The sequence below is a fragment of the Mirounga angustirostris genome, unplaced genomic scaffold (assembly GCF_029215605.1).
Source record: "Mirounga angustirostris isolate CCGP_5_RB_7025 unplaced genomic scaffold, mMirAng1.0.hap1 SCAF_4, whole genome shotgun sequence".
Classification (NCBI taxonomy): domain Eukaryota; kingdom Metazoa; phylum Chordata; class Mammalia; order Carnivora; family Phocidae; genus Mirounga; species Mirounga angustirostris.
The window spans coordinates 7,921,111-7,940,027 of NW_026991712.1; the positions used below are offsets into that span (position 1 = coordinate 7,921,111).

Consider the following 18,917-nt stretch of genomic DNA (forward strand, 5'->3'; position numbering starts at 1 on the left):
TCAGCCAATGTGTCCAACAAGGCAGAGTAAATAGTGACATTAAGAATTGGAAGGGAAGGGAAGGCAGTCGGTTCAGCGACTACCTTCAGCTCAGGTCATGATTGCGGGGTCCTGGGTTCGAGCCCCGTGTGAGGCTCTCTGCTCAGCAGGGGAGTCTGCTTTTCCCCCTTCCCCTGCTCATGCTCTCTCTCTTTCAAAGTAAAAGAAAAAAGAATTGGAAGGGAAGAGGGCGACTGGGTGGCTCAGTTAGTTAAGCATCTGCCTTCAGCTCAGGTCGTGGCCTGGATCCCCGGGATCGAGTACCATGTCAGGCTCTCTGCTCAGTGCGGAGCCTGCTTCTCCCTCTCCCTCTGCTTCTCCACCTGCTTGTGCACGTGCTCTCTCTCTCTCTCTCTCCCCCTATCCAATAAATAAATAAAATCTTAAAAAAAAAAAAAAAGGCATTGGAAGGTAAGAAATAAGGTCTCTATCTGAAGATGGCAGAATTCTATTTTTGGAAAATCCAAAAGAAGGAATGAAAAACTACTAGCATGATAAGCATCAGGTTGAAACATAAACATAAAATAATGAATAGCTAGCTTGTATATGTAGAGAGAGGCAAGAGCGAAAAGATCAGAGATTTAAATGTAAAAACAGTGACATTTTAGGAATACCAGAAGAAAAACCCGAGTGAATGAATTCATGTCTAAATTCAGAGTGTGGAGAGCTTGCCCAACTATGACTCAGAATCCAGATTCATCAAGGAGAAAGATTGAGAACAACTGACTACATTTTAAAAAGTCTTATGGAAAAGAACTCATAAAAAAGCTCAAGAGACAAATGACAACAAAATACTTGTGGTCATTTAGTAGAAAACAGATGAGTATCTTGACGTTACAGAAGTCTTGTAAAAATAATGATCAACAGCCCTGTAGGAAAATGGGCAAGAGATAAGAAAGGTTCACAGAAAAAGAAATGCAGGTGACTTTGAATATCTGAAAACATGATAGCACATGTTGATGGAAACAGAGAGAGAACGTCTTACCTATTAGAATCCAGAATTGGACATCCTCTCTGTTGGAGAGGCTGAGGGGAAAATGCACTCGCATGCATTGCGGGTGGGAATGCAAAATGTTACTGTCTCTATGAGCGGGAATTTAGCAACATCTAGTAAAATTACTTGTGCACTTTTTTATCCATTAACTAAACAATCCCACCACTAGAAAAGTACCCTAAAGTAATGCTGACAAAATGAGAAAAGGTGTCTGCACCACGCTATCTATCACAGCCCTATTATGTATTATAGGTTTAGATAGAGGAATAGGTTCCTTGTGTGCTAAGTCCAGATGTGTGCCTATACACAGTCCATGTACATTTGTTTCTTAGCCTTTTGTGCTGAGAGCCCAGAAGCAGTGACACTCAGTGGCCGTGAGTACACCTCCCCAGATCTCGGTTTCTAATAGGGGTCTCCAATAAAAGCAACCAGGGTCCTTTGAAAAGTGAATTCCAGAGCTGTGGCAGAAAATATGTAAGATGATCCTAGAGTATTTTGTGGTCCTAGAAAGTAACAACATGCTTCTCCCCCCACCCCTACCTCCCGAAAGATGGAGGCATGTCAAAAGGATACAAGAGACAACCCAAAAAGTTCCCAATGGCCAGAGCCGGAACAATTTAAATAACTAAACAATGATCAGGGCACCTGGGTGGCTCAGTTGGGTAAGCATCTGGCTTGGGCTCAAGTCATGATCTCAGGGTTCCGGTTCGAGCCTTAAGTAGGGCTCCCTGTTCAGCAGGGAGTCTGATTCTCCTCCCTCTGCCCCGCCTGTGTGCTCTTTCTCTCTCAAATAAATAAATAAAATCTTTAAAAAATAAGAAAAATAAACAATGATAGTGTTGTACTACAACTCAAAGAATAAAATAAATATCAGTGAGTCCATACTAATATGAACAAATGGTGGGGAAGGAACAGTTCTTGTGCACAGAAGAATTCTGAGGGATATACTTGGGAGGAATGAGGGAAATAGAGAATTTGCATTAGAACACCATAGTAATCATCGCTGCAGGCAAGTCCATCGAATGGGTGCTGAAATTAGAATATAAGGAGAAACAGAACATTTACATGGCCTCAAAATCTCTCCCCCAAGATAGTCACTAGATCACAGAGGGAAAGAGTAACTATTCAGTAGAGGCATCTGGCAGACCCGTGCTAACCGTGCGACCAGAGGTTAGCATCCCCAGTAAGTCACAGTGACATCATGTGCCACCTGACATGATGAGAAGGGCATGCTCCTTCCCCGCCGTGGTATTCTTCAAAAAAGCCTCAACCTCCGTCTACTCATGAGAAACCGTCAGACGTATCCAAATGATGTGTCGATGTGTGTGATCAGATCCCTGACCGGGATTCCTCAAGAGTAATGCTCACGAAAGACCAGGAAAGCCTGAGGGGCTGTCCCTGGTCGGAGGACACCATGGAAACTTGGTGACTGAGCCCTGGGTCCCGGAACAGAAAAAGGACACCAGGGAGTAAGCTGTTCAATCCGGGTAAAGTCTGTGGTTAATAGTATGGCTCCAGTGTTAATTCTGGGCTTTGATAATTGTACCACGGTTGCGTCAGATGTTACCGTGAGGGGAAGTTGGGTGAAGGGTATATAGGAACTCTTGGTTTTATCTTTGCAACTCTTCTGTAAATCGAAAAATATTTCAAAATAAAATAGTCATAAAAGACGGGGGGGGCATTTTATGTGGAGTGGTAGGGCCACACCAAAATGGAGGAGATAAAGAGATAAGCCAGATTTCTCTTAGCACATCCAGTTGTACAGATGTGGCTCTGAAACCATGGATATATTTCATATAATACTAAAAAAAAAAATCGAAGTTTAAAAAAATGCAAGCCCTAAAAATTGAGAGGAAAGTGAAATAAATGATTCTAACTGTATATCAAAATGATGGCTTAGCTACACAGAGGGACTGTTTCCACAGACTCTAAGATAGGAGTTTGCTCCTCCTAGTGGGGTATAAGCTAAGGGCAAATAGAACTGCAAAGACATGTACTGTTTTCAGTTACTCTGTTGTTGGCGGTGGGGAGGGGGGCTGATAGCGTAACTCTGAGCCTGTTGCTAGTGTTTAGTAAGTACAGTGAAACACATCAAGAATATTTCAGTCCATGGGTTTATACTGACATTGGGGAGAAAACTCAGTCACCTTTGTAGGATATTAGGGCATCAACTCTGTTTTGGTAAATAAAGGCCCAGAGTCAAATAGTTATTTTAATCTTTTCTAAACTAACTATACCTCAATATAACCAAATGTCTGGTGAGGAGAAGCTTCTATTTATAGATGTTTTCCAGCTAACAAATGAAGATCGACAGTATCGCCATTTTGCAAGCCCCTAATGGTGTCATGGATCCAGCAGTGGCCATCCCTTACCTACTGACATCACAGAAATAATGAAGACACCCAGACGTCATGTGTCTCCTGTTAGAAGTACACCATATAACTCATGAAACATTCTTGCCAAAAAGGGAACCGGTATCTGATTAAGCTTCTACATCTACCAACTTGCAGGAAACACAGTGGCCAGAAAACACAGTGGACATTCAGTGATTCCACAGTGGTGCCATCAGCAAAGTTCAGACTATTGGAAACTCTGCAGACAAACAGCCCACTTTCCCCAACAGAACTATAATTCGGGGTTGGGGGGTCGGAGTCAGAACGGAGGGAGAACCTATAAATAAAAGTCTTATGAGACATGTCAGTCCATTCTAATACATGGATTCAGTGACTTAAATTTGATTTGAAGGGTCAGTTATGGGAAATAAGATACTGGAGGCACAAGGACATGGCCTGGCGTGTGGTCACGTTAAGGACTTACTGTTCGGTGTTTGATGTCACAGTGGTGGTGTGCTTGTGTTTTGAAAGGGTTTTATCTTTCGGAGGTACCTTCTAAAATATTTATAGATAAAATGCTATGACTTCTGCATTTGCTTCAAAATATTCCAAGGGGAGGGCGTGGAGTGTGTGTGGGGACAGAGGGGAACTAAGACTGGTCGTGAATTGATAATTACTGAAGTTGGGTGATGTGTACACTAAGGGTTCATCTCCCTGTGGTTGTGTGTGGGGGGAATTTTCTATAAGAAAATATGGGAAGTATGTGCATTGGAATTTGACAGACTTTGAATCCTGGTGCTATCCCATATAAATGGTTTGACTAGAAACCATTATTTAACCTCTGTGTTCTCCATCCTCTGATCCATACAGTGAGGCTAATAATACCCAAGAGACATGGTACCAAATTGTTGAGGTCCATAGCTAGTTCCTGGGAGGCCCCCAGGACCCCCAGTATTTGGCAGCAGCTTTGATTATTGGTGGTGGTGCTGTCCTCAACATCACATCCTCGTCTAAGGGAAAACAGTCCTCATGTTTCAAGTTCATACTGCAAGGTTTTGCTCTCTATTAACAAACAGGCATTGGAATGCCAATTCTTGACCTAATAGCCCACGTCTCTTTGTCAGTTGGTGCTTTTCTAAGCGTGTGTGGTAGCGTCCCTCTGCCCTGAAGGCCTTGCTGTCTGCAGATCCCAACACGTTAAGGAGGAGAGCTTTGAACCCAGTGAAAATGGTTCACACAAAGCCATGTACTCGTCTCCAGAAATGAGAGACTAGAGCAGCCGAGACGCTGGGCTCAGGTGGTCAGTTACCTGTGGGAGGACAAGCTGCCTATCCACCAGTTTGGGCTGTCGTTTGGCTCCCCAGAATGCCTTGCAAAGCCCATCCTTCCCACATGGGATCATTACACAGAGCTCCCCCAGCGAGGAAGAAGCTGTTTTTCACGGGCTGAGACATTCCTTGGGCCCAGTCAGTGTTGGGCAATTTGTGGCTTAATGGTACTTAAAAGGAAGTAGGGGTTTTTTTTGTTGTTGTTCATTTATGCATTCATCACATTTTTCTTGGGTGTTTACTATGTGTCAGGCTGGGAATCTTGAAAGGCACTTGGCCCCTAAGAGAAGAATTACCTGGCATTCTGAACTGTGTCCATTACCAATAAGTACTTAGAGAGCGTAACTTTGGCACCTGTAAATTTTGTGTCAAGTCCTCCTTCCTATTCTTTGTTGGTGGATGTTCATGTTTCCTGCCTTATGGTTCCCCCGTCCTCCCCGTCCCTTCCAGAAAGAGGCCATTATTCATGCCGATTTCTTGTGACATGCTGAGTTCTGGCCCACCTCTTCTTTCCTGAGGTTTGCGGCACCCGTGAATGTCGCTTCAGCCCCTCCTACCCTCCCAACACCTGATTTTGCAGATGTGTTTCCCTTGGTCCGTTGTTGATCGTCTCCTTCGTATAAAAATAAGAATGGTTGGAATAGCCATGGCAGACTGAGCTCTTACTCGGTGCCAGGACTTGTGCTGCAAACTTGACCCGGGTGACGGAGTTGCCCGCCCCGCTTCCTTCCACCTGCAGCTCTGCCGCGCCCTCTCTCTGGGGGCCTGATGGCACAAGGCCCCAGAGCCGGGAAGATCAGGATGGCTCAGGCAGCGGTGGGAGGAGACAGCGGCCATCAGAAGAGCACGCACAAGAATCTCTGCGCGTGTCTAATCTCTAATTGTGAACATCACACTCTGGTCCCCAAGGCAAGAATGTGTGGCAGGAAGCTTTCTACCAGAGCTGCTTTAAAAATGTCTCAGTATTTGCAAAGAGAAGTTTCCATTTTGGAAAGTGTTTTTTTGTTTGTTTGTTTTTGTTTTTGTTTAATTTTTTAAATTTTATTATGTTATGTTAGTCACCATACAGTACGTCATTAGTTTTTGATGTAGTGTTCCATGATTTGTTGTTTGCGTATAACACTCAGTGCTCCATGCAGAACGTGCCCTCCTTAATACCCATCACCAGGCTAATCAATCCCCCCTCCCCCCTCCCCTCTAAAACCCTGTTTATTTCTCAGAGTCCATAGGCTCTCATGGTTCATCTCTCCCTCCGATTCCCCCCCCCCTTCATTTTTCCCTTCCTTCTCCTAATGTCCTCCATGCTATTCCTTATGTTCCACAAATGAGTGAAACCATATGATAATTGACTTTCTCTGCTTGACTTATTTCACTTAGCATAATCTCCTCCAGTCCCATCCATGTTAATGCAAAAGTTGGGTACTCATCCTTTCTGATGACTGAGTAATATTCCATTGTATATATGGACCACATCTTCTTTATCCATTCATCTGTTGAAGGGCATCTCGGCTCTTCCCACAGTTTGGCTATTGCGGACATTGCTGCTGTGAACATTGGGGTGCATATGGCCCTTCTTTTCACTATATCTATGTCTTTGGGGTAAATACCCAGGAGTGCAATTCCTGGGTCATAGGGTAGCTCTATTTTTAACTTTCTGAGGAACCTCCACACTGTTTTCCAAAGTGGCTCTACCAACTTGCATTCCCACCAACAGTGGGGGAGGGTTCCCCTTTCTCCACAACCTCTCCAACATTTGTTGTTTCTTTCCCTGTCCATTTTTGCCATTCTAACTGGTGTAAGGTGGTATCTCAGTGTGGTTTTGATTTGAATTTCCCTGATGGCTAATGATGATGAACATCTTTTCATGTGTCTTTTAGCCATTTGTGTGTCTTCTTCAGAGAAGTGTCTTTTCATGTCTTTTGCCCATTTTTTGACTTGATTATTTGTTTTTTGAGTGTTGAGTTTGAGAAGTTCTTTATAGATCTTGGATACCAGCCCTTTATCTGTAGTGTCATTTGCAAATATCTTTTCCCATCCTGTGGGTTGCCTCTTTGTTTTGTTGACTGTTTCCTTTGCTTTTCCGAAGCTTTTTATCTTGATGAAGTCCCAAAAGTTCATTTTTGCTTTTGTTTCACTAGCTTTTGGAGATGTATCTTGAAAGAAGTTGCTGTGGCCGATGTCAAAGAGGTTACTGCCTATGTTCTCCTCTAGGATTTTGATGGATTCCTGTTTCACATTGAGGTCTTTCATCCATTTTGAGTTTATCTTTGTGTATGGTGTTAGAGAATGGTCAAGTTTCATTCTTCTGCATGTGGCTGTCCAGTTTTCTCAGCACCATTTATTGAAAGGATCATCCACCATGACCAAGTGGGATTTATCCCCGGGATGCAAGGGTGGTTCAACATTCGTAAATCAATCAGTGTGATAGAACACATTAATAAGAGGAGAGAGAAGAACCATATGGTCCTCTCAGTTGATGCAGAAAAAGCATTTGACAAAATACAGTATCCTTTCCTGATTAAAACTCTTCAGAGTATAGGGACAGAGGGAACATTCCTCAAGTTCATCAAATCCATCTATGAAAAACCAACAGCGAATATCATCCTCAGTGGGGAAAAGCTGAGAGCCTTTCCCTTAAGATCAGGAACACGTCAAGGATGCCCACTCTCGCCACTATTGTTCAGCATAGTACTAGAAGTCCTAGCAACAGCAATCAGATAACAAAAAGAAATAAAAGGCATTCAAATTGGCAAAGAAGAAGTCAAACTCTCTCTCTTCGCAGATGACATGATACTTTATGTGGAAAACCCAAAAGACTCCACCCCCAAATTACTAGAACTCATACAGCAATTAGTAATGTGGCAGGATACAAAATCAATGCACAGAAATCAGTTGTTTTCTTGTACACTAACAATGCAACTGTAGAAAGAGAAATTAGAGAAACGATTCCATTTACAGTAGCACCAAAAACCATAAGATACCTCGGAATAAACCTAACCAAAGAGGTAAAGGATTTATACTCTAGAAACTACAGAACACTCATGAACGAAATTGAAGAAGACACAAAAAGATGGAAAAATATTCCATGCTCATGGATCGGAAGAATAAACATTGTTAAAATGTCTATGCTACCCAGAGCAAACTATACCTTCAGTGCCATCCCGATCAAAATTCCAATGATGTTTTTCAAAGTGCTGGAACAAACAATCCTAAAATTTGTATGGAATCAGAAAAGACCCTGAATCGCCAAGGAAATGTTGAAAAAGAAAAAGCTGGGGGCATCTTGTTGCCGGATTTCAAGCTATATTACAGAGCAGTGGTCACCAAGACAGCATGGTACTGGCACAAAAACAGACATACAGACCAATGGAACAGAATAGAGAACCCAGATATGGACCCTCTATGGTCAAATAATCTTCGACAAAGCAGGAAAAGACATGTGATGGAAAAAAGGAAAGTGTGTTTTTATTGGAGCAGCTGATCTCTCAGGGATGCCAGGTAAATGAGGTGTCGCAGAGGTTTGCTCGTATGCCTTTGATTTGTCTCCATACGTTATCCTGGGACTGGCGGGTAACAGGTGGTCTTCCAGAAGATCACTCAGATGAGCCTGTTTTTGTTTAGCCAGTGACAGAGACCCCCGAGGAGCCCTCCACCCAGTACGTGCATATCACAGAAGCCGAAGAGGACGTTCAGGGCACACAGGCAGCCGTGGCCGCGCTCCAGGACCTGAGATACACTTCGGAGAGTGGTGAGAGCACACGCTCTGTCCCCTCAGACACTTTCCAGCGACCTTCAAGCTGTTTTTTAGTGGGCATGCTGAATGAATGAATGAATGTGTGAATGCTTCCACAGGGGTGGAAGGGGCTTTGCCGGCAGGGCTCAGCTGAGAGCTGGAGCTGATCCTGTGGTCTGGGTGTCTCTATCCCTGGCTCCGTGTGGGCCTCTCTTCCGGGTGGGGGGGGGGGGCTTGTTTCTGCTCCAGGGACAGTGGTGGCATGAGCCGGACTGAGGGCACAGCTGCTCACCTTGCCGCGGCCGCCTTGCAGAGCCTCGAGCCCGGCACTGCCTGCATCCCAGTCTTCTGAAAAGCCCCAAAGCAGGATTTTTCCATCAAATGTCATCGTTTTCAAGTATTAGATCAATTTTAAAATCAGACCACTGTGTCACCCCAGTGGTGATTCCAGCTTTATGCTTTCTTAGTCCTTTTCAGCACTTGGATGGAGCCCGAGTTAATGTGTGACCACAGCCTGATTTGCATTCAGAGGAAAGTATTAGGTAGTGGCAGGAGGTAGGAAATTGCCAGTGTTGCCGGGTTCTTAAAGCCCTAAAGTCCAGGTCATAAGCAACCTGAGTAAAACAGTCCTTTGGGCGGATTATTTACGGCTGGGCTCATTGGGCTGCCAGAGCTTGAGGGCCTTCCGGAGACAGCGCTTCCCCGTGGTGGCTGGTTAGAGCGGCAGGTTCAGCGGAGGGGAGCGGCCCAGCTGAGGCTGTTAAATGGGGCACCCGGAGCTGAGGCCCTGGCTGAGTCTGTGCTTGCTTCCTTCATGTTCAGTGGCTTCGGCGACTGCTAAGCCCTGTGCCTTCATCCCCCATGCGTGCACACATTCCTTCTGAGGCCTCTCTCGTGTCTCTTCCTGGCTCTTGGGATAAGACTCAGACCTTGCAGCCCATCGAGCCAGGCGTGCCAGCTCTGGGTCCTGGCTCCCTGTCCATCATCCCTTTCTACTCCGCCCCTGAGATTGCTCTCCCCTGGAGACTCAGCAGGTGCTCCTTTTTCCCCACACCTGCACTGCTGTGTGTGATCTCTGGGACACGGTCTGTTCCTTCCCCTACACTTTTTCTGGCCACCTCACCTGTACCTTCAGTGTTCAGATCGCATGTCATCTGCTGGGGACCCACCTGACTTTTCTGCGGCGTTCCCCTGATTGCCCTGAGACAGGACCAACCTGGTGCGGGAATAATTTGCTTACAGAACTGTCTCATGAGTCCCGAAGGAGGAGGAGAGAGAGTGTTAGATGGAGGCAGATCTTTCTATTCCCCCTGGGAGCCATGCTCCTGGTGACAGGCCTGATTAATGGCCACCGAGGGAGTAAGTGCATGAGGAGTTAAACCTTACTTAGCTCAGTAAGTTTTTAAGGTAAATATTTTGTTTAGTCTTTGGATGTTCAGAGTAGTTGGCTGCAAGGCACAGTTCACACACCCCTTACGTAGAGAGAGAGTGAGAGAGAAGGAGAGAGAGAGTGTGTGTGCGCGTGCGTGCGTGTGTAGGGCAACGCCAGGGTGGTACGCTCTGAGTATATGCAAGTCACTCACACCATCGTGTTCTTAGTCTCACACCACATCCTACCCGCGACATAGAACACATCATGCTCCCCTTCTCTGGCTCTTCCTGAGTGACTCACATTGGAATGTGGCCCGCGGAAAGCCAGTCCAGGAGGATGCAGACACTGGCGGAGACTTGGTAATATTATGCTAACACAGAGATCAAGCAGTAGTTTCTCTCCTAGTGAATTAATGATCGGGGTCAGAGTGCCGTGTTCGGGAGAGTCACAGATGGTTAAGCAGATGGTGAGAGCTGGTGGGGTATGCTCAGTAGCTGCCCTGATGCTGTGGACTCCAGTCGTTTGAGATGATTAAAATAGAACCCCAAGCTTAAATTGGTTTGGAATTTTAAAGTCCTCTGGTCTTAATAATCGAGACATCCTCCGATGTTTTGTCCATAACTTGTGTAATTTATTGGGCACACTCTCGTTGGCCACCTACTGGGCATATGCTCACAGGACACTAACTTTGCAGGTTAGTGTGTTAGTTGGTACTTCTCGGGGGTTCTCTCCTGAGAGGCAGTCTTGGGTCACCAAGTTTGGATTCAGAACATCTGGGCCTGAGCTCTGGTTTTGTGCAGTAACTGACCCAATGACCGCAGGCAAGTCTCCTGTCTTTTTTGTGCAGAGGTAACCAGTCTCTGAAATGGGGGTAATATCACACTGTCATCTCCTCACAGGATCATTTGGGCTTTTGAAATGTTCTAATAGAAAGTGCTTTCAAGCCAAAAAGCACCATACAAATTATTCTGCTGTTGAAATTGAGCGATTGCGGAGAATCTGTGCTTCCCCTGGAGTGGGTACTGCTCCCCAGTGGCCTCTAGTAAGGTCTGGTTTTGCACTCAGTGCCCCCCAGCACTGGTGGGCTTACTGGTGTCCCGTTTGCTTCTTCCCTGTAAGGTGACCGCCTTGACCCCACGGCTGTGAACATCCTCCAGCAGATCATCGAGCTGGGCACCGAGGCCCATGACGCCACTGCCGTGGCCTCCGTGGTTGCCATGGCTCCAGGGACGGTGACTGTCGTGAAACAGGTAAGGGCCTTCCCCGCCCCGTTAAATTTCCTCTCTCCACACTGCCACACACCTTCTCTCTCTCCTGCCCTGTAGGTTGTCAAGGCTGAATTTCCCTAAGGTGGGATTGGGAAGGAGGTTGGCTTAGGCTCATGCATTTTCTTCCTCTGCCTCCGATTATTATGGGAGTGTGTCTTTAGTAGTTCCATAGGCGGAGCTTTGTTTTAGGGGAGGAGTACAATATATTTTTTAAAATTCTGGAAACCTTTCATTCATTTCCCTTCCAAGAATCCCAGTATGAAAATGAGCAGATGTGGACACACTTGGACACATCTGTCGTGAAAAGCAGCCCTTGGGTGGGAACTGTGGGAGCAGCCGGAGAAGCTGGGAGGGCTTCTCAGTAGACTGGCCTCGTGAAAGATGCAGCGTCGCCTGGTCGATGCCTGAGCCGATGGGAAGGAAATGATCAGTTTTTGAATAAAGGTTACTCGACTTAATTGATAAACTGGCTCATTTCCTCCCCTTCTATCCTCAGAGGCTTCAGCTGTTAAAATGCAGTGTGATTGGTAATGAGATCATCCTTTTTCTCGGTCTGTACCTCTCTCTCTACTATCTCTTGCTTCATTTTACAAAAGCTTTAGCTTGGCTTCCACAAATACTTAAAAAAGCTAAACAATGGTAAACGTGCCAGACTCGGGCAAAGTTCAAGTTCACGGAGAGAGCTGAAATGCAGACCATAGAGTTTTATAGCTGCCCATTCTTGGAATCATTCATTCAGAAACTACTTAGTAAATGCCCACTCTTTCCGGGGTTCCAGGAGACAACCACCACTGTGGTCACTTTCTAGTGCGAAAAAAGGTAAAACAGAAATGAACAGGTGATGCACAAAGAATGTTAAATGAACAGGTGCAGTGGAGGACAGTAAAACAAGGAGAGGGCTATGGGCACCAGAGCATGCTCGGGGGATATTTTATAATGGGTTGTTGGGGGCAGATTGCTGATGTTTGAGCAGAGGTGTGTCTTAAGAGAAGCATGCAGGATTGACTGTGCATTTGGTATCGAAGTTTATAACAGTAAACAAGGAAATGTGGAATGGTGAACTTCACGAAAGGAGTAGGTTTTCTTGGCATTAACAAAGAGAGATATTTCTTAATGTAGCTTTCACATGGGGACTCCTGAGTGCTGTCTCCCCGGCAGCGTCCCTTTGATGAATCAGAAGTAGGCTTCCCAAGCTGTCTCTGCAACTGTCCCCCCAGGTGTGCCCAGAACACAACGCAAAGCCTAAGATCCAGGCTAAGTAATTCTCTGGGGAATTAGTACATTCTGGTTCAACTCCGGACTTCATGATCCGCAGACAAGACTCAGCACATCTAGATGAATGTTGGGACCGCGTGTCCTAGAAACGCTCCTCCATTACTGTGGTTTGTCTCGAGAAGAACCTGGACGGCAGTGCCACAGTGAGACTTGGTGTGTCAGTCTGCAGTGGCCTGCAGCCCGTTGGTTGGGAACAGACTCGTACACTGCTTTCCTTTGTATTTACTAGACTTTTGAGAATTGCACGAAGGTGCCAGCGATTGTGATTTGCCACTGCTCAGGGACATGATTTATTGAGCATCACAGACAGTGCAATGATACATGAGGTTGCCGGCTTAGGATACAGCTTCGATGTGCTTCGAGGCATTAGGTCGACAGCACTACACAGGATGAGGCAGATAAGCATCCAGTCCGACCAGTGTAAACAGGGACAATGTGTTTGCAGTAGCAGGAAACAGTGGGATCCCTTAGAGAATCTCGTGGTTTATTGAAAACACGGGACTAGGAGGAGCATCAGTGTCTAACACAGTCCAGAGCAACTGCATTTGGAAATAATGGCCAAGAGCATGTGTCCTTGTCATCATCCTGTGTGCCTGGCCGGGCACCTGGCTCCCTGGGGCTGCTGGTACCTGATGGATGGGGAATGGACAGATGCACCAGGGGGCAGGTAGGCAGCAAACACCCACACCTTTGGCAAAGGGGCATTGTGTGAAGGAATGCCTCTGAATTCAGTTGTCCCCTCATTTAAATTTAAAGAAAAGTGTTTTTTTTGGTTTTTGTTTTGTTTTGTTTTAAGATTTTATTTATTTGAGAGAGAGAGAGCGCACAAGCATGGGGGAGGGGCAGGCAGAGGAGAGGGCAGGGAGAGGGAGAAGCAGACTCCCCTTCGAGCAGGGAGCCCGATGCAGGGCTAGATCTCAGGACCCTGAGATCATGACCTGAGCCGAAGGCAGATGCTTAACCGACGGAGCCACCCAGGCGCCCCGTGACAACTGTTTTTATTAGAGAAATTGGTTTTGATTTTTTTTTTCTTTAATTAGACTTTGGTTTAGGATTTTTCAGTAGAGGGATTATATCTGCTTAATGAGCATGCTTAGGCCACTTCATTGTGAACTCTAGCATATCTATTGGCATCAAATGCTTCTCTTCCTTCACTGTGTGGGGGGCACCTTAGTGCTGGGGATTTCGTCCTGTTGCATCCCAGAATAGCACACGTACTAGTTGCTCAGTAAATGTTATGCAGGATGGAGCGTGCTGTGATCTTCCTGTTTGGATTCTCTAATTCTATCCTGTAAGGCAGGCAGACTGGAAAGAAAAAAGCAAGAACACCTTGTCATAAAGTACATAGTATATATTGCAGAAAAAAGGGTTTTCAGATTACTACTGCATAGCGTATTTTGAGATCTTTTGAAACTTTCCAGTTTTATGCATACTTCCACAGGGCCAGAAACAAATTCTAGGTGTGTATGAATTGATTCTGGAAGTTTAAAAATTTTAAGATTTCTTTCCCATGTGAAACATAGTTATATGCTCTGTTCATAATTTATTTCTTCCTGATGTATTAATGTTAATTGAAAAGGATCTTTTTTTATATGAAAATTTATTAGTAATAATTGGAAGTGATTAATTTTCCAGTCTTCTTGGGTTTTCAGTTTCCAGGATAAAACTAATGGCAGGCCTGGTGGGCAGGCTGGGGGTGTTGGATGCAAAGAGCTGAGAAAAAAATGGTTTCTTAGGTCGGTTTCTTCTTATTTTTAAACGAGACATGGAAAAGACTCAGCCCATAATTCAGGCCGTTTAAATATTCAATTGGACACAGAACCATGTCCTCAATGATTTCCTGTCACGTCACTTTTCTCAAGTGTCAGCATTAGAAGCAGATTCATGGAGATTAAGCATTTTGAAGTGTTTGAGAAGACAAGTCTTTATATGCCCCGCACCAACTGGGCCCACGGAAACACACGAGAGCTTTGAGTGCAACTAACTGTGCATTTGTGAAGACCAGGCAGTTTTCATTAAATAAATTGGTTTCTTTCTTTTCTTTTTCTTAAATCTTGTTTTAGGGTTTTATGCAGAGGAAATTTATCTTTGAGTAAGAAAACTGCTGTAAGTAGATGAAGTGTAAGACCTACCAGCACAGGAAAACCATAAGCATCTCTGAATCAAAGTTAATTATTTTAAAGGAAAAGATAAATACAATCACCATCACCATCCTGGCTCATGGCTTAAATGCCTCTTTGCTGTTCTTATGGATTAAAATTTATTTTTGAGACGAAAAGTAATGTTTTCTTTACTGGTCCACGGCATTCGCGTCGCAGACTTTTACCGCCCCCCTCCCTATGTACTCCGTCCTCCTCTGTGGCAACGGCAACAGATTCCCTCAGACTTGGCTCAAAACCACACAGATTTATTATGTAATAATTCTGGAGGTCAGAAGTCTAAAATCGATTTCAAACTGAGCTAAAATCAAGGTGTCGACAGCTGCATTCCTTCTGGGAAGGATTCCTTTCTCGAATTTTCCAGCTTCTAGAGGCCCCTGGCATCCCTTGACTCGGATTCCCTTCCCTCCGCCTTCAGGGCCAGCAAGGCAGGGCGAGCTCTTCTCACACCCCAGCGCTCTGGCGTCTGCTTCCTCACCTTCTCTCAGCCGGACCCTCTGGTCTCCCTCTCATAAGGACCCTCGTGATTCCATGATGCCCACTTGGATAATCCGGGATAATCTCCCCATCTCAAGCTTCTTAATCACATCTGCAGAGTCCCCTTCCTCGTGCAAGGTAACATCTTCAAAATCTGGGGATTAGGACAGGGACATCTTTGGGGTGGGGAGGGCATTATTCTGCTTGTCACACTGGGTTCTGGGGTTAAGACAGGTCCTGCTCTCAAGAGGCAGGTAGCCCGGCGAGGGAAATTATTTACTCTTTTATTCAACAAACACCCCCTGAGCTGCTTCTACCAGCCAGGTGCTGTTCTTGGCTCTCAGGGTATCTCAGTGAACAAGAAAGATGAATGGTATACTTGAGGAGCTGACCATCCTCTAAATGAGGGTGATAGCCAATCTACACACCTATGATAAATAACATGGTGTGTTAGAGGGGAAAGGGGAAAAACGAGCCAGCAGAACCAGTCAAGGCCTTAAACAAGCAGCTCTAACGGAGAGTAAGGTAGGCTTTGGGGAGGTCGGCCAGTGCCCCAAGAGTGCTGTGGGAGCACCAGGGCCCTGCCTAACTTGAACCTGGCTCTGGGATCGGGGCACGTGTTGGGCAGAGAGGGCTTCGTGGATGCCATGGTGCCTGAATGGAGTCCTGGACGGTAGCTAGGAGTTGGGTGGGGGCAGGAGCTAGTGCTCAGTGCTGGGTGACTGGGGGCAGGGGGAGATGGCACATGAGGCCCCGCTTGAGTTAAATGATGGGCTCTGTTGTAACCACCAAGCAGTGACAGGGGTGTTGCAGCCCAGAAGGCACTTCACCTGGTCTCTGCCTTCACTGCCCCTTCCCACTGCTCAAAGGCCAGTGGAGAAAGGATGAGTCCAGACAGCCCACAGGTTCCTGTCACTTCTTAGAGCCAGATGACCTTTCGCTATGGGCTTCTTGACTTATGTTACCCTCTTAAAGGCATGTTGGCATTTTTAAGAAATCACAGTTCCAGGTTCTTCCATTTAGTCACAGAGCCCAAGTAGAGAATCTGTGCTGAGCATTCCTGCTATTGGATGTCCAGCAGAACAGCTTGTCTTCCCTGTGACTGTTGTTGACACTGGGCACAGCCTTGGAGCCTGGGTCCACCAGGCCAGCAGGGGCACCTTGCCCCCTTCTTCTGTTTATTATTGTTGAGGGTGATCCCTAAACATCAGTAGGAGCTGGCTGCATTGTGGGGTGTCAGCTTCTGGGGGTGAGGGAGGATCTGTCTGGGAGAAGATCCTTGAGCTGCAGGTGGAGTTGATGTGTGTTATTCATTCATCTGTTTGCTTTTGAAAACCAGCAGCCTTTCAGTCCGTGTGCCATGTGTGAACTCACTAGGGCATTTCCTGTGTACGGGGGCCACCTGTCATAGGGTTAGTCCAGGGGAGTATCCGGTGGCATGCACTCTGCCATACTCGCCTCTCTGTGACTCAGTTACCGTTTCTACTCTGCTGAGACCTGATGAGAAAGCATGTTGTATTAGTGTTGTCCAGAGAAACAGAACCAATGGGGTGTGTGTGTGTGTGTGTGCGTGCACACGCGCGTGCATGCATATACACACATACAGAGATTTATTATAAGGCATCGACTCACCAGTTATGGAGGCTGACAGGTCCCGAGATCTATGATCTGTAAGTTGGAGACCCAAGAGCTGGCGGCGTAGTTCATCTGAGTCTGAAGGCCAGAGAACCAGGAGAGCTGATGGTCCAGTGTGAAAGCCAGAAGACTCAAAACCCGGGAAGAGCTGACATTGTAACTGGAGTCCAAAGGCAGGGGGGAAACAAACAAAAAACAACCCAATGTCCCACCTCTAAGGTAAGCAGGCAGGAGGAAATCCCTTCTTCAGGGAGAGTCAGCCTTTTTCTATTCAGGCTTTGACTGATTGGTTGAGGCCCACCCACATTAGGAAGCACAGCCTGTTTGACTTAGTCCTTTAATTTAAATGTTAATTTCATCCACAAACACCCTCACAGAAACCACCCACAACAGTGTTTGACCCAGTATCTGGGCACCCTGTGGCACAGTCACGTTGATGCATGAAACTAACCATCACACGTGCTTGTCTATTTCAGAGCGATGGCCTCTTTGTTAGTGGAAGGTCATTGTTTACGCCAGGTAATTGAAATAACCAGTTGTCATAGAGATGACTTTGATTTACAGATTTCAGGGAGATTTGGCCGCTTCTGGAAAGCATACATATTTTGGTAGATGTGTATTTCTCTCACAGTTGGTATTTCAGTTCAGGGTTCTGAAGTGAGCTCCATCCCGCAGGTTCTTGAGGAGGCCAGGGTTGACAGAGTCTGGCAGGAGTCCTGTACTGAGCACCAACACTCCACTTTAGTCCCCAAGTCAAGAGCAACTAGATGGTTCTGACTGTACCTCCTCCCGTTGAATGGCCATTTCACCCGTGACTATGATTAGCGGTTCTCTGTTGGCAGGACTGTATCTCTGTCCACACCAGGCATCTTGCTTATAGCCCAAGAGTCATGCTCCAGGGCTGGGGGGGGTAGGGGGTGCACCCACTCCTTATTCCTGGTTTTCTGCAACCCTACAGTTGCCTCTTTTGTGTTCATTATTTTCCGCTGGTGTGCTGGACGTGTCCAAGCTGTCAGCCACTGCCCCAGCGGCAGGGAGCAGCTGAAAGGAGCATCAGAGATGGTTCTCAGACCTGCAGGCCCCCTGCCCACTTGCCTTACGTAGGCCCTTGGCTTGGCATGGTGCAGAATTGTGCTGCCATAATCTTGTTCAGAATCCCAAATGCTCTGACCACAAGCTATAACCGCCGATTTAAGAAACAAACAAACCAAAGTAGAAATTCCAGATTTGCCCAAAGCAGTCCCCCTTCTCCCAGCTGCTACCCCACGCCCTTTGGCATCTCTGGGCAGGTCCCCCATGGTGGTTGGCACTGGAGGGGAAGCTGATGTGTCAGTCGGGAGGAGAGGCACATGCAGCCACTCCACAGGCTTGGTGCACAGCGCTCCATCTGCAAGGCAGTTTTGGTAGCAGTTCTTGCCGTAAGACATGTTGGTTGCCAGCCAGCACTAGAATTGCTCTTTGTCATTTGCAGTTAATTATTTTTGCAAGGAAATGCAGTCCATAGCTACGGCCAACCACATACACGCTCGCCTGTTTGCAAGAAAGCGCAGGTGCAGCCTGACCTGTTTTGAATCGAAGGCACTGAGTCACCTGGTCTCCTGATGCCCTTTTGTGCGTCCACGTGCACCAGGGCATCTGGTGGGAGAACCTGCTCTGCAGAAGGCACTTCTCCAGTACAGCCTCTGGCAGGGAAAAGCCTCACGCCCCATGTCTCTGCTGGAAGGGGAGCCCAGAATTGGCCTCCTCCTCTGGGGGCAGATGTTGAGCGTTTCATAATACTTGTGGCAAGATTAGGGGTAGGGGGATCGGAAAGTGACTTATGTGAGGCTTCAAAATCCATTTTCAGTGTTCTTTTAAAACGGTCACTGCATTCTATTAATTTGATTGTTGAACTGAACAGCAAGAGACCTGACTGCAGAATCGCATTGACTCAGGATACTCTTGGAATCCTCGAAAGGTCACAGAAGATACGGGCCATCTGCCTTGTCGTTGTCCCAAAGCGGGACTGAGTTGAGATCTCTCCTCTTATCCCCTCCCACAAAAGGGAGCAGGAGAAGCCCTTCCTGTTTTGTTGTCCATTTAAGTTCAAATAACTGGTGAGTAATGGACTTTTCTTGTTCCTGCAGGAGGCACTTTTTAACTCCTGCGGTGAGCAGACCTTTCCCTGAATTCAGCGCCGCCCATGTGTAGGAATAACAGGAGAGCCTCTCCCATTTTCTCTCTGTTCTCCTCTCCTCTTTGGCACCCTGTTTGTCTTCAGATCATTTGCCTGAGTGCGTGAGATGTTGTAATAGAGTTTCCGTC

General features: G+C 46.4%; 1 protein-coding gene across 9 annotated transcripts in view; it reads left to right on the top strand.

Annotated features, from left to right (window-relative positions):
• The window catches only part of ZFAT (zinc finger and AT-hook domain containing), a 213,264-nt gene that overhangs the window by 178,327 nt on the left and 16,020 nt on the right, over positions 1-18,917 (top strand). For all 9 annotated transcript variants that reach the window (XM_064587837.1, XM_064587839.1, XM_064587838.1 and 6 more), the window contains 2 exons: positions 8,316-8,442; positions 10,919-11,049. In XM_064587837.1, coding sequence (XP_064443907.1) covers positions 8,316-8,442; positions 10,919-11,049 — 258 coding nt within the window. The remainder of the gene's footprint in view (positions 1-8,315; positions 8,443-10,918; positions 11,050-18,917) is intronic.